This window comes from Protopterus annectens, chromosome 2.part1 (genome assembly GCF_019279795.1).
Source record: "Protopterus annectens isolate FY-2018-M chromosome 2.part1, PAN1.0, whole genome shotgun sequence".
Classification (NCBI taxonomy): Eukaryota; Metazoa; Chordata; order Ceratodontiformes; family Protopteridae; genus Protopterus; species Protopterus annectens.
The window spans coordinates 417845841-417869869 of NC_056729.1; the positions used below are offsets into that span (position 1 = coordinate 417845841).

The 24029-nt window shown below is 42.3% G+C and overlaps 1 protein-coding gene across 1 annotated transcript in view; it reads right to left on the reverse strand.

Annotated features, from left to right (window-relative positions):
* LOC122794851 (SWI/SNF-related matrix-associated actin-dependent regulator of chromatin subfamily A member 5-like) overlaps positions 1 to 24029 on the reverse strand; it is a 1390680-nt gene that overhangs the window by 991719 nt on the left and 374932 nt on the right. The window contains exons 7-8 of the mRNA XM_044063455.1: positions 7575 to 7730; positions 7334 to 7465 (exon numbers count right to left, since the gene is read on the reverse strand). Coding sequence (XP_043919390.1) covers positions 7334 to 7465; positions 7575 to 7730 — 288 coding nt within the window. The remainder of the gene's footprint in view (positions 1 to 7333; positions 7466 to 7574; positions 7731 to 24029) is intronic.

Here is a 24029-nt window from a genome sequence, read left to right on the forward strand (position 1 = left end):
CCTGCCCTGGATTTGGAAAAGAGAGGCAAGTGGTAATGCTTGGTGAAGGTGTGCACAGAACTCCAGGTAGCAGCTTCCAGGATGTCCCTGGCAGAGACTCCCCTGAGAAATGCTGTAGAGGTAGATGTTGCCCTAGTGGAATGTGTTCTAACCCTGAGGGGTTGTTTTTCCATGGTGCTTGTAGCAGAAATGGATGCATTGTGCTATCCACTTGGAAATGATTTGTTTTGAAATGGCCTTGCCCTCTGCCCCTGTTGCAAAGCTGACTAGTAACTGGTCAGACTTTCGGAAGGGCTTTGTCCTATCAAGGTAGAATCTGAGCTGTCTGTGCACATCCAAAGAGTGCAGGATCCTTTCCCCTTTATTTTGAGGATTAGGGAAGAAGGTTGGCAAATGGATGGATTGGTTGAGAGCCACACTGGACACCACTTTAGGCATAAATGAAGGGTTAGTCCTGAGGGAGACCCTGTCAGCATGGAAAATAATGAAGGGTTCCACAGCCTTCAGTGCTTGTAGCTCAGACACTCTTCTAGCTGAAGTGATGGATAGAAGCAAGGCTGTTTTCCAGGAGAGGAATTTTAACTCTGCTGGAACAGCAGGTTCAAAGAGGGGAAGCATGAGCTTTTCCAGTACAAAGTTAAGGTCCCAAGCAGGGGTGGGTGCTCTCCTTCGTGGCCTTAAGTTTTTTTCCCCTCTCAGGAATTGTTTGACGAAAAGGTGAGAGAATAGAGGTGGCTCAGTGTTGTAATGAGCCGAGATGGCAGTGACATGGATCTTAATGGAGAAGGATAAGCCTCTGTGGAGTACTTCTGCTACGTAATCCATGATTAGAGGTAAGGAGGGCAGTTGCTGTGTCCTCTCCTTTCGACTGAATCCAACAATACCTTTTTCACTTATCAGCACAGGATTTACTTGTACTGGGCCTTCTGACTTCAAGGATGACTTCCAGCACCTGTTTGCTTAGGGTTGCTGGTGGGGTATTCAAGGAATAAGCCAGGCTGCAAGATTTAGGGTTTGCAATTGTGGATGCAAGAACTGTCCCTCCTGCTGAGAGAGCAGGGTTGGGGGGTCTGGTGTAGGTGCCAGGGTGGCACTGTTGTCATGCTGCGCAGGAGTGGGTACCAGTGCTGGCGTGGCCAGTCTGGGGCAATCAGAATTGTCCTTGGCCTGTCCTGTTTCATCTTGAGTAATACTCTTAAGACAAGGGGCAGAGGGGGGAAAGGCATTGATTGATGGGTTTTCCCATTGAAAGGATAGGGCATCCACTTTCCAGGCCCAGTTGTGAGGATTCCTGGTGCAGAATTTGCTGAGCTAGTGGTTGCAGGGGGAGGCAAAGTGATCCACCTCTGGGTCCCCCATTTCTAAAATCAGAAGGTTGAAGGTGCTGGGCTCCAATTTCCACTCGTGTGGGTCTAGGAGATTTCTGCTCAAGTTGTCTGCCAGTGAGTTTTGTTTGCCTGGCAGGAATTGAGCTTGTAGATGGACTTGGATGTCCAAGGCCGTGGTCCACAAGGCCATTGCTAACCTGCAGAGTGGGGAGGAATGGGTTCTCCCCTGCTTGTTGATGTACCACATAACTGTGGTGCCTGTTTTTATCAGCAGTTGTCCTGGAAGGAGTAGGGATCTGAAAGCTGTCAGGGCACGGCTAGCATCTCTTTTTGATTGATGTGCAGATGAATTTGACTTGGGCTCCAGTGGCCCTGAATACATTTGCCACCCATGTGTGGCCCACATGCATAGTCTGATGCGTTTGTGGTTAGGGTCTGGGAGGCGTGGGGTAGAGTGAATGTCAGTCCCTTGTTGTGACTGCATGCTTCTGCCCACCAAAGGAACTCTGTCCTTAGACAGGATATGATAGGAATATGTTTCCAGGTCCTGAGAAAGTTGGCACCAAAGACTTTTTAAGTACCACTGAAGTTTCCTCATATGCAGTCTTGCATATGAAATTAGCATTATACATGAGGCCATGAACCCTAGGGCTTGGAGTATTTTTCTTGCAGATAGCTGGGTTCTAGTGGCCATTTGTTTGAAGTAATCGGTCAGATAAACTTGTTTTTCTGAAGTGAGGAGGAATGCCATCTGGGAAGTTGTGTCCAAGCTTGCTCCCAGGAATACAATCTTTTCACTGGGTACCAGTTGTGATTTCTTTTCGTTGACGGTGTACCCCAAGGAAGTGAAAAGGTTTTTTTTTTTTTTACAAATGCCAGGTGCTGAAGTAGCAATTCCTGACTGTTTGCCTGAATCAGGCAGTTGTCCAAGTATGGCTAAATGTGGATATTTCTCTGCCTGCAGTATGCAATGGCTGGAGCCAGGCATTTTGTGAATACCTTGGGCACAGTAGATAAGCCAAAGGGAGGTGCAGATAACTGATAATGCATAGATCCTGTCCTGAAACAGATACTTCCTGCAGGACTCCCTTATAGGGATGTGCAGATAGGCTTCTTTTAAGTCTAGGGTGACTAACCAAGGCATCCTTGGTTAACATAGGAAGAAACTGTTGCAGGGGTCCGCATTTTGAACTTTGGTACCACCAGGAAGGTGTTTAGAATTGAAAGATCCAGGATTAGGCGCCAAGAACCCTCTTTCCTGGGTACCAGGAAGAGTCTGGAGTAGAATCCTTGACTCCTCTGTTCTACTGGAACAGGCTGAACAGCTCTGATATTGAGCAGGGAAAGTACTTGGTTTTGAGCCTCTGCCCACTGGTTTGGAGAAAGGCCTGGAAACCCGCTTGGGGTTGGCAGAGAATGGAAATAAAATTTGTACCCCGTCCTGGGTGATGAGCATCCAGTTTTTTGCACGAAGGGCAAGTTTTCCTCCTAGAACACAAGCAGTTGAACAGGGCTGGGAAGTGGATTGAAAAAAATCACTGAGCTTTTTCAGTAAGGAGGTGGATTACCACTCCCTGCTTTAGGGGTGGGGGCACTCCATTGCTTAGATCTCTGCATACCGTGAGACTATAGTCTGGGTGGTATGTTTCCTCTGGATCTTGCTTGAGAAGGCCTGGAGTGGGCTGGAAAGGACCAGTGTTTTGAAGGGCAATGCCTACTGAATCTAGGGGGTTGCACTTGTAAGAATTAACAGTCTGCATACATTTACCTTTTTCTTCCATCTTTTTAAGAACTTCTGCTTTGGTGCCAAACAGAGTCCTTATTCAATGGAGTGTCTAGTAATTTAGATTTGACATGATCTGGCAAGGTCTGCTCCTTCAGCCAAGCATGTCTTCTCAGTAGAGCCAGAGACTGCTGCCCTGCAAGATGCTTCTAGGGCATCAAAGCCACATTGTAAAGTATGCTTACTGACTTGGTTTGCAGAGTGCATAAGCTCCTGCAATTCTTTATTTTCTGCACAGTCTGGAAAAGTTACCACTTTTTGTTTAATAAGTTCCATAACATGTTGCTGGTACTTCAGCATGTGAAACTGGCAATTCAAAGCCCTGATAGCAAGAGCTGCAGAGATGTATACCTTCTTACCCCATCTGTCCAAAGCTCTGGAATCCCTGTCCGAAGGGGTGGGATTCTTGGCTGTAGTAGCCTTGATACCTTTAGGCCCCTGGGAAATGATCTCTGATTCAGCAGTAGGATTCTTGAACAGAAACTTGTAAGTATCAGATACTCTGTAGTACCTGTCAGGTTTCCTAGGGGCAGGAGGTAAAGTGTCAGGTGTAAGACTGGATTCCATGAAAACATCACCCACAACATTCAGGACAGGCGGTACAGCTAAAGGTCTGTGCTAAGGCAACACTAAAAATTCTCCAAGTCTCTTTTTGGACTGAGGACAGTCTTGGCATTCCCAATGGAAATGGTCTCAAAGTATGCAAGGTTTCACCAAAAGAAAAATCCTCTGAAGGGGCAGCAGAGGGCATGGATTCCTCTGGATCTGAATCCTCATAGGTGGATAAGGGCAGGTCTTCATAATCAGAATGTCAGAGTCATCGGACTCCTGGTCTGTAGAACCTGAAGGGGAATGGGTTGTCTCTTTGCAGGGGAAGGCTGACTTCCCCTAATCAGTGTAATAAGGTCTTCAGCCATTCTAAGCATTTGTTTTTGTGGCATGGGGGCCTGAGCATGCGCTTTGGTCGTTGGTTTTCTAGGCGTAGTGTGTACTCTGGGCCTAAGAAACTTGGTAGTTTTGGTTATAAAAGAAGTCAGTTTAATTTGATCGGTAGAGCGAAGAACTGCCTCAGAAGCTGGTGCCTGCGCAGCGGCTCCGGAACAATTCAAGGTAGAGACATCTGCAGGTTCCATAGTCGAAGCATCTCGTGGCATACCAGACTCCGAATGTGTCTCAGCAGACTCCTGCGAATCCACTGAAGCGGGCATCAGGGGCTGCAAAGGCACCTCACCGAGTACCGGCGGACTGGCTACTAGCTTAACGGAAGCATCGTCGACAGTTTTTGACCTATGCGATCAGTCTCTGTCTTTATCCTTACGTTTTTTCAGAAAATCGGTAGTCTGATGGCTTACCGAAGCCATTTCAGAATAGTGAAAGAATTTACCGACAATAAGAACCCAGCAATAAATGGTTCGGGCATTAAGGCACAAAACCAACAGCGAGGGACGTCGTGGTCTGGGCCTAAACAGGTGACGCAGTAAGAGTGAAAATCCCTGTGAGGTATTTGCTTTCCAAAGGGAAGACAATTGTTAACTTTTTCTGACATCGATTAGAGCAAGAAAAAAAAAGGATCCCCAATAGGGTACTTAGCTTTAGAAAACTTCTGGAATATTCAACGAAAACGAAATACTTCAGGTAGTGGCCGACTGACACTTGCGAACTGCTTCTGCTTCAGGCTCCTCCACGGCAAGAAAGACTGATGTAATAGCGTCAGCTGCCTATTTTTATACCCCTGATGACCTGACATCATCCGTTGCAGAAATACTAAGTCTCTGGTATTCGGGCTGACTGAGGGCTACCTGCAAGGCAGGTAACCCAAGTGTGATGACTGCAACAGTGAAACACGAAGAACATCTACTCTTTCTTTTACTAGTGAAATTATGTCTAGCCAAATCAGTTTGTAAAGATGAATTAATGACCATAAGAAAAACTAGAAATGTAACATCAATAAATAGCCTGGCAGAAATTTAATGATCTATTAGAAAAGTACTAATGGTTTTGTGTATATAATTCTTGTTATGGACTTTTTTATATAGTCTTGTTTCAAATTGTTGAATTATTGTTGGAATATATAAAATCAAATAAAATCTTAAAAAAAACAGAGTTGGTATTGATGATAAATAAAATGAAAAAGAAATAGGTTTGTGAAAGAGAAAAATCAAATGAAGTGCAAAGTGTTTGTTGGGCAATTCTTTAAGGAGCAGTAATGTGGCAGACTTGGTGACATGTTTAAAGGAATGTTCTGAAATCTGGGGATGCATTAATATTTCTGATGGAAGAGGGGAGGGATTGCAATACTTTAGGGGTAAGAACTGATCACTGTGGTGTAGACTGGCAAGTATAAAGCTAAGGAATACTGGAAGGATGCATGTGGACCACCCTTTTTATTCCTCACTATCCATTTCATCTAGTGCATGGTTACCAGGAATGCAAAACTATTACGGAGATGCAACAACCACAGAAAGCAGAAATTAACCCTAAATAAAAAGCCACTCTACTGCAGGACACACCATCTTATCCATGCTGGTATGCACTCTTTTCCAGCATCTCTATGGGCAGGAAACCAGAGCCCCCGATTACATGATGCAATATCAATGGGTAAACACACAAACTCCAAGCAAAGCTGCCACCAACATTACATGCAGTCCCACTATGTTGCCATAACACTAACATGCATATTCAGACTCAACAATGCTTACACAATCCATAAACTGACCAAAGACCCCCCCCCCCACCTTACTTTATTTAAGGGCACAAAAGTGAAGGAACCATTTTATATTTTCTTTTTAGAGTAGAAGAAACTTGTATTTTAGAATTCAAAAGCTAACATCCAAAAATTCTTTATTTGAAAATGCCCCCACACTTCCTTTCCAAAACAGCTATTGCACACATTATGTTCTTTAAATAAGCACTGAGAGAGAGGTTGTAGCGGTAGCCATACTATTTTTTTTTTGGGGGGGGGGGGGAGCACAGCCATGTGAAGTAAAGCTCCTTCCAATGCACTACACATAGTTCTTGTGGAAAAGCATCTGTATCTCCCCTTGTCTTTCCTGTGGCCATAGAAGCCCATAAAAAATGTATGAAAACCTCAGTGGCCACAGAAGTCACAATCAGAATTTGATTCAATATAACACAGAAATGCAAAGCACCATTAGCTCCATGCATTGCATAAATAATCTAAAAGACAATCAATATCACTAAGCTACAAACTTTAACGTATGAGACTCAAAAAGTACAGACTGGATTTTATTCCTAATTAAACGTTAAACTCAAAGAAAATTTCACAAATGCTTCAAAAGTGAACAGTGGTGTCCCTAGCATTAATCCAGAATTTACAACAATGTGTTACTTAGATTTTCTGAGGCCATCTCCACTGGCAAAGATGAATAGAACCCGGACTATGGCCCAGGCAAATGGTTGCAGTACCTGCAGCAATTGTCTGAGGGAGAATAGAAATGATGTGGCATAGCCTGCTTGCCTTTTCCAGGGGAAATGTGTGTGAAGTTTTTCATGAACATGATGGTTATACATCCCTCAGCAGTGAAACAGACTAACAATTCCATGGCTAGGACAAGTGAGTAACATATTGCCACATAATTAGGGATCACACTCATAATGCAACTTCACTCTCACCTGGGAGACTCAGCCTGCACATCAATGGGGAGGGTAAGACTTAAAAGGGGGGGGGGGGGCACCTGGTGCCAACAGTGTGTACAACACTGTAGGCAACCTGGTTCATCCTCATTTTCATAACACCGCTATCCAATTCTCCTTCTCACACTGCTGAGCAGTTTCATCACAGGGGAGGATAATATTGACCTAATACCTCTCTCCACTTCCCCTTCACCTCTCCTCTAACTATCCAGGAGGTAGTACCAGGCATGGAAGGCAGGAGCAACTGAAGGATAAGCTGACCAACAGCTGAAGGTTAGCTGCAGCACTGGGACCCTAAACAAAATTTCTGCATCAAAAAAATTACAGCAACAACATTACACACAAACATGACATATGCATGGTCTTAAGTACATACAAAAGTCTTCCTGCAAAAAGAAAGTAATTTCACTTAAACTGATTTCCTTCTACCTTCCAAAAAAAAGGATGTAGGTTGACCTGAATCACTAAACTATTAATTCATACATCACAGTAAGTTCATCTTTGTTGCCTGGGATTATGGCTTTAAGAAAATAGCTAATTTACCAAGTTCATAAATAAGTTAAATTACCTCAGCGGAGTTAAAGACATCAGGCAGCAAAAAGTTAAGAAGTGCCCAAAGTTCATGCAAGTTGTTCTGAAGAGGAGTTCCTGTCAGCAGCAGCCTATTCGTTGTTTTATACTCCCGCACAATTTCTGAAAGCTATCAAAACAGAATAGTCAGCAAAGCTCAGCTTCAAATCTGTACAGTGCTGTAACATAAGAATTGAAAACACATTAGAACAAAGTTAATATAATGCACACTCCATTACCTTTGATTTTTCATTTTTAATCCTGTGGGCTTCATCAATTACAAGATATCGCCAGTTAAACTTTTTAAATACAGCTTTTTCTCTGATAAGCATTTCATATGATGTCACACACACGTCCCATTCCCCAGGTAGCAGCACTTCACGAATAAAGATAGCCTAAAAGACAAAATTCAGATCAGAGAAATGCAACACCATTATGCAGTGGCTTCTACTTTACATATAATTAAATGTTTAATCCACAAAAGCATGCCAGAGCTACCCATGCATCAACTAATGCAGCCTGCACAGTAGTAGTGTTTAGAATGGGCAAGTTAAAATTTAGTTTATCAGCTAACTTTGTCAAGCCCTAAACTGTGCAAAATACATTAAAGACTTGCATCCATGTAATGTTTCATCCAACAATGGACTAGCTTGCTTCCTAGTATAGCTCCAGTAATAATTCAGTAATTCATTATACATATATAAACAGTGGCTCAACAGGTAGCACACCTGCCTTTAACAGCAGGAAAATCAGAAGGCTTTGAGTTCTATTCCCAAATCAGGTCCTTTGATTTATCTTCCACAGTACTCGCACTATAGAGCAGCAAGGGGGTGGGGATGAGTTGCCCTCCTGAGGTGTTTGCGTTTAGGATGACTAGGTCCCATCAGCATGAGCTGGTGGCAGATCAGGTGGATGTAAAAATCTCACAGCACTTACTGCAAAGGTTATTTCCACAGTGTCCTGGCCAAACTTCCCTTAGTCAGTACCAGTACCATCTCAGGCCTTCCTGAAAACAGACCGTGCCTAGTGGTACCACCTTCTTTAACAAAAGTAAATGAATACCTGACAATAGATATAACTGCAGGCATATGTCAACAGCCTCAGACCTGCTTGCTAAATGGCAAAAAAGTGATTCTCATAAATGGCAAAAAAGCGACTCCTGCAATAACAGTCTCACCTCTTAGCTATGCCCACAACGTCAGTCTTATTTTTCTCCAAGTACAAATATCCCCTTCTTTCAGGATAATCTGCCACATGCCTGAATGGAACCAGCACAAATCTGAAATCCTGGTAAATTGACCTTTTAGAAGGGAGATTAAAATGTTTTGCCCTGATTAGTGCAACCCCAGAAATGGTCAAGGAAAATGATGGTGGGAAGCTCATCGAACACAGGCCACCTACTCGAAGGGCTGCGGGTTAAGGAGTCAATTTACCAGTATTTCCGACAATCTGACATACAACTACTTAAACACCATATGTTAGTGCCCTGCACTTGGCAAGATAAAAGCAGGACTGACCCATGGCAGCTTCATTGCTTCCAATGAGAAAAATACAGAATACAAACTCTAAGAAAGCCAAAAGGCAAAACTCTACTACTCTCAAAAATCTCCTCATATGGTGAGCAATAATGATTTTTTAAAGGGCTATTCTTTTCACATTAAATGTCTGTACTCAAATGTCCATTTTCATCATATTCAGTAAATGCAATGTTCCAAAAGCAAGTAGAGAGGGGCTTAGCTATGCAACATCTCGATTAGCTAACCACCTGAACTGCAACAGAGCTGGCTGCTATCCCAACAGACTGGTAATTAATTGTGTCTACTAATGTTTGTCACATTTACTACACCGGATGGCTGTATCAAGAATTAGTGCATTAACAAAAAAGACTGTTCAACACCTTAACAATTCTGTTTTTGCAGCATGGCAAGTAACTAGCCAGCCACATGTATTGTCAGCACTGTGGAGAGTCACCTGTGCACATAACTTGCAATATTCACATTGCAATAATTGAACAAGGTCTTCATTTTGGTTAAAAGCTTACAAGACTAAATGATGAATTTAAAGCAAAGCCTGAAGAAAGCCTGTAAACTTGCTTAGAGGGGGGGACTATATTCTCCACACAGAAAAAAATCCAGATGTGTACTGTTGAAAGACAAAACTAACAGTTTCCATTTCTGAGGTCCATCTTTAAAAAATACTGACAAAAGATTTAAGGAGCACTACCTCTGTGCAGAAAAGCACAGAGTTACATGCAAATACCCTATGGTTAATTCAGTACAGGTTTGACTTAATTGTGTTGACAAGTGTAGTACTTTCAAATCCAGGACAGAAAAACTTTAAGTTAAAGGTAGACTTCTTGGAGGTAAGCTCATTGCCTTTAACAAAGTAAATCAATTTATTTGAAAAAAACATAGCTCTACATATTAGCTGGTCTGAGTTGCAACTGTTTCAGAAACACATACACATTCACTCTAATGGTAGACACCCAGATGAAGGGTGTGACAAAAATGTGCATCTGGTGCACTGAATATTGTTTTGCAATCTGCACTCCTGGTGCATCATCAAAACTTCTAAAACGCATTTAAAACCTTCTCATTTATGTTATTTGCTAAAACAAATCAAGTTCACACACTATGTACTAGACAGACACTCTTAACAACCCCTTATAACACAAAGTTATAATAAAAAAGTTAATATACAAGAAACATAAATCATCTTTTCTATTAACTTCAATGGAAAAATGCTGCACATACACAATCACCAAAACACTGACCATCTAGCTCCCCTAAAAATTATTTTTTTTAAAACAAGAGTTTTAAGAATAAAAACACTGACCTCAATTAAAGCAGCATTACCTGCAAAATAGACCCAAGTCCAGCTAAAGTAACCAATATTAAACTAAAAATTTAACTATAAAGTTAAAAGGACAACAAATCCTCACTCCTCCATCCTTTCATCAATTCTCAAAATAGTTTACCTTTTTAGGGCTGTGACTGCAGTAAGATAAGTACGGCAGATCAGACTTCCTATCCCATGTGACAGTCCTAATTTCTTACAAAGGAATGTCAAATGCTCCCACATTAGGTGGAACACAGTCTCCACAGCTCATCCTGGTTCTGCACTGGAGCCATGGTTGGTACTTATTTTGAGTGATGACCAGCAGGTATCCTCACTAGGTGTCTGAACAAATACTGGCTAATACTGCCAAACTCCTTACCGTTACAGAGTGTGAGCGTGGTAAACCTATGAAGGAACCTCAATGCTACAGCTTTCATCTGTGATCTCATCCTTTCAGTCACTACCCAAACATGAGGATGAGGATGGCGACAATGACTAACTGGTAAATAATGCTTGTTCCAAAGAACATGCCTCCCGTTTCACCATTACAGTCCAGTACAACACATGCAGACTGTTGCAGCTGCACCCATCTACTAGCCAATGTCAACACATACTGCACTGACATGAGTGAGACTAAGATAAACTCCTCCATTAGTGGTAGCTGCTCCCTCCTCGTGTGCAGAGGGCAATTTAGCCTTAGCCTAGTGGTTCAGGGAAGGATCACTTTAAATGAAAATTACACACTCATCTAGTATTTTCCTGAAAGCATGGTGATCAATATTAGCAATACCTTGTTCCCTCTTAGCAGTGTTGAAAAGTATAATTTTTATTTTTAAAAAACAAACGTCATGCTGCAGCAATGCATACGTTAGCAGCTTCAACAACTAAAGCTACAACATTTCATGTAGTGGCATGAGTTTGTGCATGTGTGAGCGGGCTTATACTGCTGCTGCTTTCATCATGCCAATAAAGATTATTGCACTGGGATCCTGAATCCATTTTAAGCTAAGACTGTTACATATGTGAAACGAAACAATACAGAGAAAAATAGGCAACAAGTAGCACAATTACAAAAGCTTTGTATATTCCTAATTATGGTCTACTATTAGCAGTGTAGGTTAGAAATGATAAGCACTACTCCATGCATGTGTCTTAAAGTAAATACTTAAGGTAAAATATTAACAGTTAAACAGTATCTGGAGCTTGTCCATAAGTCACTTATAAAGACAGCTGATTTAAGTAATGAAACAAGGCAATCTTGTATTGGAAATGCACGTCAATCCACTGCCAAGAGAATTATGCCAGGCACCTTTTAGCCTCAAGCCTAACAAAGTTTGTGGGCATGAGAACTATACAACCTACACCCATACAAAGTCTCTCTCTTTTTAAATTTATTTAAGCATCAAAGTGAGTAGCTCTACAGAAAACTGGAAAAGTACATATATGCAGTACTTTTTCAGCAGAGATTTAATAGGACCTTCTGTAGTGGTTAAGAACCAGAATGCCTTCTTAAAGAACCTCTAGTGGCATAAATCTTTCGGCCTCTACCTCCTATAGCCTGGATACATACACCCCCCCACCCCACCCGAATAGGGTCTATATCAGATAAATGAAAAATCCGTTCATCGAATACATAATGATCGAAGCTTCACAGACATTGAAAATGGTATTGTGGGGTCTCAGAACAGTGAGGATTAGGGTATGAATGAGCTGCACATAAAGAAATATACAAAGACACAAAAAATGTGTCATGGTTACAGCGGACAAAACATCTGCAGTGAATAGAAAACTAACCAACCAAACACAATGATGGCAAATTATCATGTATCCACTGCAAAGGATCCCCTCAATGATCAACTGACACTGGGTACCAACACCTGCAGCATTTTACTTCCGAGAGGACCTGAGAACAGAGGATCCTAAGCATCAAAAATATACAAGTAAAACAGGAGCCAGAAAGGCCAAACAGGCAAGTTCAGAAGGCTTAATTTAGCAGCAACAATATGCCAAAGATGCCCAGTCATGGCGGAAAGGGTCACACAATGCTTGGTAAAGGTGTGTACTGAAGATTAAGCAGCCATGGCACAAATGTCTTCTTATCCATTTGTTAAAGAGTAAATGGAGGAAGCAACAGCAATGGAGTGACCTTTGATGTCAACAGAAGTACCTCACAAAGAGGATTACTGGCCTCAAACAAATGCCCTACACTGACCGCCTCAAAAAACTCCAGCTTTACTCTGTAGCATATCGCCTACTCCGAGGTGATCTCTGCCTAACATGTAAAGCTATGTCAAACCCAGAGCTGTTGGACATGCTACACCTAAAAGAAGACCCAGTTTGTCCGAGCTACACGCTCTAGGGTCCTAAACCTTGTCACCGCAATAAACAGGACATGCTGGAGGGATAGATTCCTGTCCCAGAGACTTCCCATACTCTGGAACAGGCAACCCATCTATGTCAAGCAAATTTCTTCATTAGCACTCTTCAAGAAAAATCTTGATGAGTGGATGGGAAATGGAAATACACCCCGGGGATCACTTCTGTGTCTCTGCTCGACAGTGGCACAGGAAAATAACTTTCTTGGGTGGCGTAAGCCAGAGAACCTTGTTGGCTAGGCTTAAGTAGGCCCTTGGGCCAATAGCCTAGTACCTACCTATGAACAGCGTACAGATATCCATCTGCCTTGTAGCAGATGAAAATGTAGTTGGAAATCCATTAAAAAATGCTTGGACACAGCTGAATTTGTTTTAACCAAAACAAAGGAAATGAACTGGTCCATCTTGTGACAATGTACCCATGTAAGATAAAAATCTGTGCACATTCAGTATATGAAGGGCATTCCTTTGTCAAGATTCAGCCTCTGGAAATAAAAATAAGCAGTAACAGGACTGACTTGACAAACAACTGTAACAAATTCTGAAAGCAAGCAATAGTTTTTCCTGAGAGAGACCAGATCCTTATGACAGCTGAAGTAAGATTCAAAGCCGATGACACTGTTGGAATCGTAAAATTTCTTGTACCAAGGGTGATTACCAATAAAAAAAGCATCTTCTGAGAATAAACCTCAGGTCTATCAAGCCAGGCAGCTCAAAGGAAAAAAGAAGCAGCAAAATACTGCAAGCAAGATGTTCATGTGTCAAGGAAGAGATCAGTTCTTCAGTACGTAGAAAGGATTCTATAGCTACTAGAAACTGCCTGGAATGGTGAAGGGGCCCTTGTATTGGCAACTAATGAATAAGAGTGCTGGGTTTCTCCCTTAGAAAGTCACCAAAACAGTCAACGACTTTAAGGATTTTTTTTTTTGCCATACAGGGGAATATACAAAGAGGTCAGGGCTAGACTCAAGAAGGAGTTAATGCAGAATCTCGTCTGGAACAGAGCAGCACGGAATGCGGTGTCTAAAATTAATCCACTTCATAAATAAAACCAGAGTCCCACTAACAGTAAAAAAGCAGTAAGAGTTATAGGATGGTACAAATTGCACAACAGTTGAGACAGAACTTGGAGAAGGACCTGAGCAAGTCATGGACATGGTGGCAAGCGTGGCAGTATATGCAAAGCCCCCCAAAAAGGCATTTTAGAATTTTTTGGGTGGAAGATGTGACGACATGGGGTGTTGCCATCTGTGCCAGGGAGAATGGGGCAGTGCATGTGTAACATATGCCAGCGTGGATGGCTGGAGGTTTGTGAATGGTTTTGTCTCATTTGGCTGTTGCGCTGATTTGTACAGATGCTTGTGTTAAAAAATGTAACAGTGTTGTTATAACTGATTAAATGTACATGTTTAAACAAAGAATTTTGGAAGGGAAGAGCAGAAGTTCTTGAAATTGTTCTATAGCTTTCAAATACTGCAGCAGATCTCAGCAAAGCTCCAAGTGTGTATGGCACCAGAGTCAGGTGATTAAATGTGATGTCATTCTTTAACCAGCAGTGAGCGGATGGAACTCACAGTAGTTGTTTCTTTGGAACCCGATATAAAAGATCTATGACAGTTATCAGAGTCAGTTCATCCAGTTTTAGATAGAAGCCCATTACCTTGCTTTGTGAAAGTAAGCACTTCCACATCTAATCTTGCCTTGCTGTATAAATTAAGCTAGTTAAGGAACACTAATTCTTTAGACAGTCAAGAAATACAGTGAGATTAGTTCAGTATTGTTTTTCTGCATCTGTTTGAATCTATCCAAATGTTATTTTTATTTCTTATGTGATTTAAACTCTAGTGGTTATTATACTTAGAAAACATGAGAATACTAAATATCTTTATACCTTTCATTGTGGCTGATCTTTTGGAGAATACTAACATCTTGAAAGTACCTGCGCTTATTTTAGTGACACCGTGGCCAGTGCGAAAAGCCTGGCTGCTTTGGTTACACACTACTATTTGTCTTAGTATTAATTTTTCTCAGTATAATCGTATACCCTTGTAAGAGCCCGAGTGGTTGACTGGTGGCAGCTTGGTTACCTTATAGTCTGGGCAGAAGGAGTACAGCTAGTTACTCTGTACCTGCATTTCCCAAGAATGTGTGTGAAAATCAAACACCCAGGTGTGGGTGTGTCAGCTACTTGGAACTGGGATACAGTGCTCCAAAGTGAGTCTGGTTTGGGATCAGGGCAGAGAGTCCAGCCCCAGGTCTGGAGCGTGTTCCCTGTATGCTCTTGGGGAAAATCGTGCTTGATGCAGAGAGCTGCATCTGAAAACACTGTGTAAATTCATTCCTGTTTTTAGTGGCCATCTCTCACCAGTGTCAGTGGTGAGGATCGAGGGGTCCTTTATTACGCTGTCACAGAAGTATCTACATAAAAATATTTTTATTCTTCTTCCAAGACCATTTATAATGTTCGCAGTTTGTCAGGGGCATTGCTGGAGATGCGATACAGCTGCCACGAACACGTGGGGACAGGTTTTTTGGGACTACGAAAAGCTACTTGAATTTAAGAAACAGTTGAATTATTGGAAAGGATCTGGAGCAAGAGAATGCAAGTAACATTTTTTTCTTACTGCACTGCAGACTACCAGGTAGTGAGCATTGGCCCACCATGGATCTTTTTTTTTTTTTTTTAAAAAAGGACCAGAGTTGCAGTTTGGCAACATACAAGGAAAAACATGCAACTAAACAGCAGCATAACTCTGTTCCATGCCAAGTGGGTGTCTAAGGTGGACCAGACAACATTCTTGTACTCTAATCATAAGAACATCTTTCATTTCATAGAAAGTACAGTTGTATACACTTACCATAAATGTCGATGTTTGAGTGTATTCAGTGTTGCAGTCATAACATTTGGGTTATCTGCTTGCAGGTAGCCCTCAGTCGGCCTGATTAACAAAGTCTTGGGTCCTGCATCGCTGGCTGTCCCTTCTTCCATGACATCAGGGGTATAAAACATGCAACCAACGCCATTACATCAGCTTTTCTTGCCCCAGATGTCAGGAGCCCCCCTAATGGGAAGCAATTAAATATAAAATTACAATGCTATACCTCCAACAAAAAAGCAAATACACCAAAAAGGCTTTAAAGCATAATAAAGGAAAGTAGAGGTATAGCCAAAAGAAGTTAGGGGGCTGGAGGGAGGGTAACCAGGACTGCAACAGTGAATACCACTCTAACATCTACATTTATGGTAAGTGTACACAACTGTACTATGTTCTTCTTGTTTCACTATTGCAGTCATTACATTTGGGTAGATTCCCAAAGCTACGGTTGGGAGGAGGAATTTAGATAGCATTAGGGCCAGCTATAAGGCCCTGCAAGACTGCAGTGGCAAAGCCACCTTTGGATTTAAAGAACTGGCAAATGATAATATGCTTGGTGAAAGTACATACAGAACTCCAGGTAGCAGCTTCTAGGATGTCCCTGGTAGGGATGCCTCTGAGAAAGGCTGTAGAGGTAGATGCAGCCCTGGTGGAGTGAGGTCTGATCCCCTGGAGGATAGGTTTTCCATGGTACTTATAGCAGAAATCAGTGCAATGGCCTATCCATTTAGAAATGGTTTGCTTAGAAATAGCCTTCTCCTCTGCCCCTGCAGTAAATGCCACCAGCAGTTGTTCAGATTTCATTTGAGGTTAAGTCCTGTTCAAGTAGAATCTAAGTTGTCTGTGCACATCTACGGAATGCAGTATCCGTTCCCCTTTGGTCTGTGGATTGGGAAAGAAGGTTGGCAAATGAATGGACTGATTAAGAGCCACATTGGATACCACCTTGGGCATGAAGGATGGATTGGTTCTGAGGGACACCCTGTCCGCATGAATGTTGATGAAAGGCTCCACTGCCATAAGGGCCTGTAATTCAGATACCCTTCTAGCTGAAGTGATTGCTAAAAGAAAAGCTGTTTTCCAAGAAAGAAAGTTTAAGTCTGCAGTAGTACCTGGCTCAAAAGGAGGTAGCGCGAGTTTCTCCAAAACAAAGTTAAGGTCCCAGACTGGGGGTGGAGCTCTCCTGGGTGGTCTCAAATTTTTGGCCCCTCTGAGGAACTTCTTAAGCAGTGGATGAGAGAAGAGGGGAGAGGTTGTGTTATAATGAGCTGAAATGGCTGAGGCGTGGATTTTAATGGAGGAAAAAGACAAGCCCTTGTGAAGCATCTCAGTTAAGTATTGTAACATCTGAGGTAAACTGGGTGCTGCTGTGCTCATCCCCTTGAGATTGGTTCCAGGTACAGAATCTTCTAGTACTAGGCCTCCTTGCCTCTAAAATGATATCCATCACAGGTTTACTGAGGGATGATAAAGGAGAGATTACGTAATTAGCCAGGCTGCAAGGTTCAGTGTTAGAAGCTGAGGGTGCAGAATCTGGTTCTCCTGTTGAGACAACAGGGAAGGAGTCTGAGGCAGGTGCCATGGAGGTAACTGACACACTGCGCAGGAGGGGGTACCAGTGTTGGCGCGGCCAGTCTGGAGCAATCAAAATCATCCTTGGTTTGTCCTGTTTGATTTTTAGTAGCACTTTGGAGAGCAGAGGTAGAGGGGGGAAGGCATAGACTGATAGGTTTTTCCAGCTGAAGGACAGAGCATCCACTTTCCAGGCTTGTTTGTGGGGAGTCCTTGTGCAAAATCGGTCCAACTGGTAGTTCTGGGGAGAGGCAAACAGGTCTATATCTGGGCTCCCCCATTTGCTTGTCAACATGTTGAAAATACTTGGCTCCAGTTTCCACTCGTGTGGGTCTATGAAGTTTCTGCTTAGTCCATCTGCCAGTGTACTTAATTTTCCTGGCACGAACTGAGCTTGTAGGTGCACTTGGGAGCTCAAGGTTGTGTTCCACAATGCCATGGTGAGTCTGCAGAGGGGGTAAGAATGTGTACCCCCCTGCTTGTTTATGTACCACATAACAGTGGTGTTGTCCGTCTTACCATTAGTTGTCCTGGAAGAACGTGGTCCTTGAAGGCTGTCAGAGCATTTTGTACAGCTAACATTTCTTTTTGACTGATGTGCAGGTGCATTTGATTTGGGTTCCATTTGCCCTGAATGCACTTCCCTGCCAGGTGAGCCCCTCATGCATAGTCTGATGCATCTGTTTGAGTTTAGGCGGCGGGGGGTGGTGTGAAAGGTAGTCCCTTGTTTTGGTGGCAGGCCTCTGCCCACCAAAGGAATTCTAGGCGTAGACAAGGTATGATAGGAATCATTGCTTCTAGATCCTGAGAATGTTGACACCATAGGCTTTTTAGATACCACTGTAGTTTCCTCATATGCAGTCTTGCATATGGAATTAGAAGAATGCAGGAGGCCATGAACCCCAAGGCTTGCAGTATTTGTCTTGTAGATAGCAGGGTTTTTGTGGCCACTTGTTTGAAGTAGGTTGTCAAATGAATTTGTTTCTCTGGCGTGAGGTAAGCCATCTGGGAAGTTGCATTCAAGTTTGCTCCCAGGAATATAATTTGTTGACAGGGTACCAGGTGTGATTTCTTTTCATTTATGGTGTACCCCAGACAAGTTAGAACCCTTTGCACAAAGGCCATGACTCAGAAGTATGTCCTGGCATTCTGCCTGAATTAGACAATCGTCCAGGTATGGGTATATTTGAATATTTCTTTGCCTGCAAAATGCAATAACTGGAGCTAGGCACTTTGTGAATACCCTGGGTGCGGTAGATGAGCCAAAGGGCAGTGCAGAGAACTGATGGTGCGTGTAGCCTGCTTTGAAGCTTATGCATCTTCTGCAAGATTCCCTGATTGGGATGTGCAGGCTTCTTTTAAATCTAGTGTTGCCAACCAGGCATCTTTGCCTAGCATAGGAAGTAATTGGTGAAGAGTCAGCATCTTGAATTTTGGAATCTCCAAAAAGGTGTTTAGAGTAGACGGGTCCAGGATAGGACGCCATGAATTGTCTTTTCTGGGTACCAGGAAAAGTCTTGAGTAGAAACCTTGTCCCTTTTCCTCTTCTGGTACCAGTTGAATAGCCCCATGCTTAAGAGAGAAAGTACTTGTTTTTGGGCCTTTGCCCACTGATTTGGGGGTAGGTCTTCTTGGCAATGGAAACATGTGGAAGTGAAACTTGTATCCCTGGGACACTATATTTAAAACCCATTTGTCCTGGGTAATGAGTTCCCAGTTCCTTGCATGAAGGGCAATCTTTCCCCCAAAAGGGGTAGTCAGTTGATAAGTGCTTGGAAATTTTAAAAGGAAGTAATTGAAACAGTTTACCATAGGGGGGAGTCTTATTACTCCCAGATTTGGAAGTGGAGGCCCCCCCCCCCCCGCTGCTTAGACCTGCGTGTCTGGTGGGACTGAAACCTGGGGTTTTTGCTGTGTCTGGGTTTGGCTTGAGAAGACCTGGAAGGGGCTGGAAAGGACCAATTCTTAGAGGGCCAGTGCCTACTAAATCTAGGAAGCTGAACTTGTAAGAAATCTTTAACAGTTTGCATAGATTTAGCTTTATCTTCCATCTTTTTAAGAACTTCCTCAGCCTTGTTGCCAAACAAGCGGTCCTGATTTAAGGGAGCATCCAACAATTTAGCTTCAACATGATCAGGCAAAGATTGCTCCTTAAGCCAAGCATGCCTCCTGAGCACAGACCCAGTAACAGCAGCCCTGCAAGAGGCCTCTAAAGAATCAAAACCACATTGTAAAAGTATGTCTTCCAACTTGTTCAGCAGAATGCATTAAATCCTGTAATTCTTTTTTTTCCACACAGTCTGGAATCAATACCATTTTCTGTTTAAGCAACCCAATAACATGTTGCTGATACTTTAACATATGAAACTGGTGGTTTAAAGCCCTAATGGCTAAGGTTGCAGAAGTATAAACCTTCTTACCCCATCTATCCAGCGCCCTGAAGTCTCCATCAGAAGGGGTAGGATTTTTAGCAGTAGAAGCCTTAATGCCCTTGGGCCCCTGTGAAATAGTCTCTGGATTCGCAATAGGATTTTTAATAAAAGAACTTGTGTGACTCAGGGACCCTGTAGTATCTGTCAGGTTTTCTGGGAGCAGGAGACAGGGAATCAGGGGGCCAAACTAGATTCCGAAAAAGCATCAACAATGTATAGTACAGGAGGAATAGCCAAAGGCCTATGCTGAGGTAGGAGAAGGAAATCCCTAAGCCTCTTTTTTGAATCAGAAAAATCCTGGCATTCCCAGTGGAAATGCTCCCTTAGAGTATGCAAGGTTTCCCCAAAAGAAAAATCCTCAGGAGGGGAAGCAGAGGGAATGGAGTCCTCTGCATCAGAATCTTCATAAGTAGAGAAGGGCAAATCCAGATCATCAGAAGAATCAGAAAAACAGAATCCTGGTCAGAAGATTCATTAACAACTTCAGTCCTAGGCCTCTTAGAAGGGGGGGGGGTTGGCTACCCCGGATTAGAGAATTATTAGATGTTCAGCCATTCTTATTTGTTTTTTAGGCATAGAGGCCTGAACATGTGGCCTGGGCGTCATTTTTTAGGCATGGCCTGAGATTTAGGCCTAAGTGAAGGAGGCATCTGTTTAATATGCAAGTCTGTAGGCCTGAATAGACCCTCAGAAGACAGTGCCCTGCACAGCGGCTCTGGACCCATCCAAGGTAGAGACATCCGCGGGTTCCATAATTGAAACATCTCGTGGCATACCGGACTCCGAATGGGTCTCAGTAGAGGCCTGCAAATCAGAAGTAGCGGGTATCAGGGGCTGCAAAAGCACCTCACGGAGTACAGACAAACTGGCGACTGGCTTAGAAGAAGTGCAGTCAGCAGTTTTGGACCTCGGCAGCCTGTCTCTGTCTTTATCTTTGCATTTTTTTGGAATCCCGGTAGTCGGATGGCTAACCAACGACATTTCAGGATAATTAAACAGAGAACCGAAATATTTAGAGGTGAAAATATACAGACGATGGATAGTGCGTTGATTAAATAAAGCACAAAATCGACAGCAAGGTACATTGTGGTCAGGGCCTAGGCAAGGAATACAGTACAAGTGGAAATCCTTATGAGGTATTTGCTTTCCTCAAGTAATGCAATTATTAACTTTTACTGACATCGGAAAGAAGCAAGAAAAAGTTTCCCCAACAGGGTACTTAGCTTTAGTTGAAGACTTCGGTTCTGAAACTCGAAAATGACAATTTCAGGAGTCGGCCGACCGGCACTTGCGAAATGCTTCTACTTCGGGCACTGCATGGCAAGAAAGACTGGTATAATGGCGTCAGCTGCATGTTTTATACCCCTGAAGACCTGATGTCATGGAAGGGACAGCAACCAACGCAGGACCCAAGACTTTGTTAATCGGGCTGACTGAGGGCTACCTGCAAGCAGATAACCCAAATGTAATGACTGCAACAGTGAAATACGAAGATCAGGTCTGTCTTAAGAAATATATTCTGGTAGCTTCCAAGTCTTCCAAGATCTAAGCCAAGAGGCCCAGGACAATTTAACAATTCAAGGCTAATGAAGCTCAGCATGGAATATTTTCTACCCCTCCCTACAGGGACTTTCACTGGTCTGGACTAGGATTCTGCCCAGCACAGCTAGATATCTGAGCATCTAAACCTATACTCTACCACAAGGGTGACAAACATGAAGTGGTCCTTTGTGTGCCTTTTAGTGAAGTTCACAAAAGAATCACGCGAAGTACACAGAAAATTTCCTTTCCCTTCCAGTTAAGGAAGGAAATCTACATCAGCCAATCGACTCTACCCTGCTGCAGTGAGCAAAACTTGGGACACACCACATCTTCCCTCAGGAGAAACAGATCAATACCAGGGTCCTTAGCATTTGACAGACCTTTTAGCTGCGGCACCCCTTGCTGCTGACTTCCAGGAAAGATTCTGCAAGCATAGTCACTCCTCCAAACAAGTGATACACCAGCATGGAGATGCCCTGGTCTACAGCAAGACTTGCCTCACTTTCCTACAGTGGGGGAGAGGAGTGTGTTCCACTAACTTTTAGACAGCATGCCAGACTAGTCATTTAACTTCACCAGGAATGGCTTTAGTTTCAACTCATTTTCCAAGGCTACAATGGTAGAACACCCTCAAATCTAGTGGAAGAATGCAGAGGCCCTGCTACCAGGGACTCAACTTTTCAGCACCTGTGAAAACCCACATTGGGCACCCCAGCTTACCAGTGAAGCACTAGATACCACAATCTGTAACAGATACAGCAGCTAAAAAAGAAAGCTAAGCTCAAGGACTGCGAGACCTGTGCACTGACCTAGAACCCACTAACCAGGAAAAGGCAAGAAGCAAATCAAAGTAAATACTAGAACTTCCCAGTCTTCTGGAACATACTCACTTTCACGTGAGCCAGAAAACAAAAAAAAAAAATAAAAAAATAAAAAAACACAAACAGGAAGATGGTTACCATCAGGTCCAAGAAGCAGAAAAGAGCACAATCCTGGCTCCACTACTGTGGCCTTACCAAGAATATGACAGCAATGCCTTATATCCCACTTGATGGGGTAGGGAATTCAGTTCCCAACCACATCACTGAGCAGCAGTTACTGCACTGTAATGAGATCATAATTATATCAATTTACTGTGATGTGCAGAGACTGCAACCATTGCAGGATATTCTAAAGGAATCTATTAGGGAAATCATCTCAGCAGACCTACCAGCAGTCATCCAAATGATAAAACACAAGAAGGCACTTCCCCTCTTGTACTCCCACTGTCAAACCTACCAATTTCTTGGTAAACACTCAGACATACTTCTCAACTGTAGAGATGTTTGCAGAATGTCCACATTTTTGCCTCATATTTTTGATCCATTGTGGTTTTCTGGCACATTAGTGGCAAATCATTAGAGTGAAGTTGGAAAATAATGGCAGCCATTTGAGTTTCAGACCTCACAGCCTTCAGAAAATTCATGCTACTGCAAAACCAAATCTGTTATTCTATCAACATTCTACGTTTATAAGACCAGTATTTAAAAATTGTCCCTATTTTGGGCCTTTGCCCCACCTTTATTTATGGCTTTGTCCAGATTTCTTGCTCTAAGAGGTTGAGAGGTATGCACCCAGAGTATTAAAAAAGGCAGAAGGGTTGCAGTCATAACATTTGGGTAGATTCCTAAAGCTAAGGAAGGGAGCAGGCAATTAGCGAGCATTAGGACCAGCTATTAGGCCCTGCAGGACTGCAGTGACAAAACCAGCTCTGGATTTAGAAAAAATTGGCAAGTGGTAATGCTTAAGAAAAGAAAAAGACTCAATCAGTCCTGGATAAAGTGCCTTTCAGAATAAACATAGAAAAATCCAAAAATAGCTGAAAAAGGCAACACCAAAGCAGATAAAACAAACTTTTAATCCAATTGATTTATAGACAGTGAGCACTTTCAAGTTATCACAACGTTTCATCAGACTAAGTAAAAACCATTAACTGCCAACCATAAATAGTAAATTCAAACCCTTCTGGCCTATGGTTCAACAGAAACAATTATGACATGTTAAAATTTAAAAAGACATGTTTTATAAACAACATTCTTCGAAATATATACATATATAAAGCATGCATCATAAGAAACACTTGTAAGACACGTGCATTCAATGTATAAATATTAATGTAATACATATATTTATAAATGTCACAAAACATACACACTTTTATATTTAAATAAAATTAAAGAATATATGTAGTGTAATTCATTCTAACAACTAACTAAAAACAATATATACGTATGCATATGTCAAAAATCATTCACATAAAGCTGTGAAAATTAAAATTCTATTTAAAGTGACTAATGTGCATGTGGTCTGGCTGATGAAAAAGGTTTTAATGTCATCCTATCATTCAGTCCACTCATTTTATGTGCTTGTAAGCGTATTATCCATCGACTTTCTCAACCCTCCGTGTAAGTCTTAACATTCCCTAACCTGCCTGATTTCTTAATCAATTCTAATGCTCTAAACTTAAATTTATGTGTCATACCATGGGTTAGCACATGTTTAGCTAATTCGTTCTTATCATCATTTTTGTTTATAGCATAAATATGCTCTTACTCTTTCTCTGAGGGTCCTGTTGGTTTTACCTACATAGAAGGACTTGCATACCTGGCACTGCGCCAGCTACACCAAGTCCCTCGTCTTACAATCCGCGTATTGTTTAAACACATAATCCTGTCTCGTATCAGGGTGAACAAACGTATCATCACTTGCCATGTATGGGCACTGGTTGCAGCCCCTATAAGCAAATGTCCCCTGTCTGACTGAATATCTTATAGTATGAATCTTTTCTTGCTCATAAAGTAATCGCTTAAGTGATTTTGTATTTCTATACGTGTATCTTGGCCTATTTCCTACTATCGTGGTGATATCATCATCTACATTCAATAATCTCCAATTTCGTTCCATTACTTCTCTTATCTTATTATTCCTATTAGTGAACGGAATAATCACTTTAAGACCCTCATTTCCTCTTGCATTCAAACCTTCTTCATCAACCCTATCAATATTTGTATTCCTTTGGA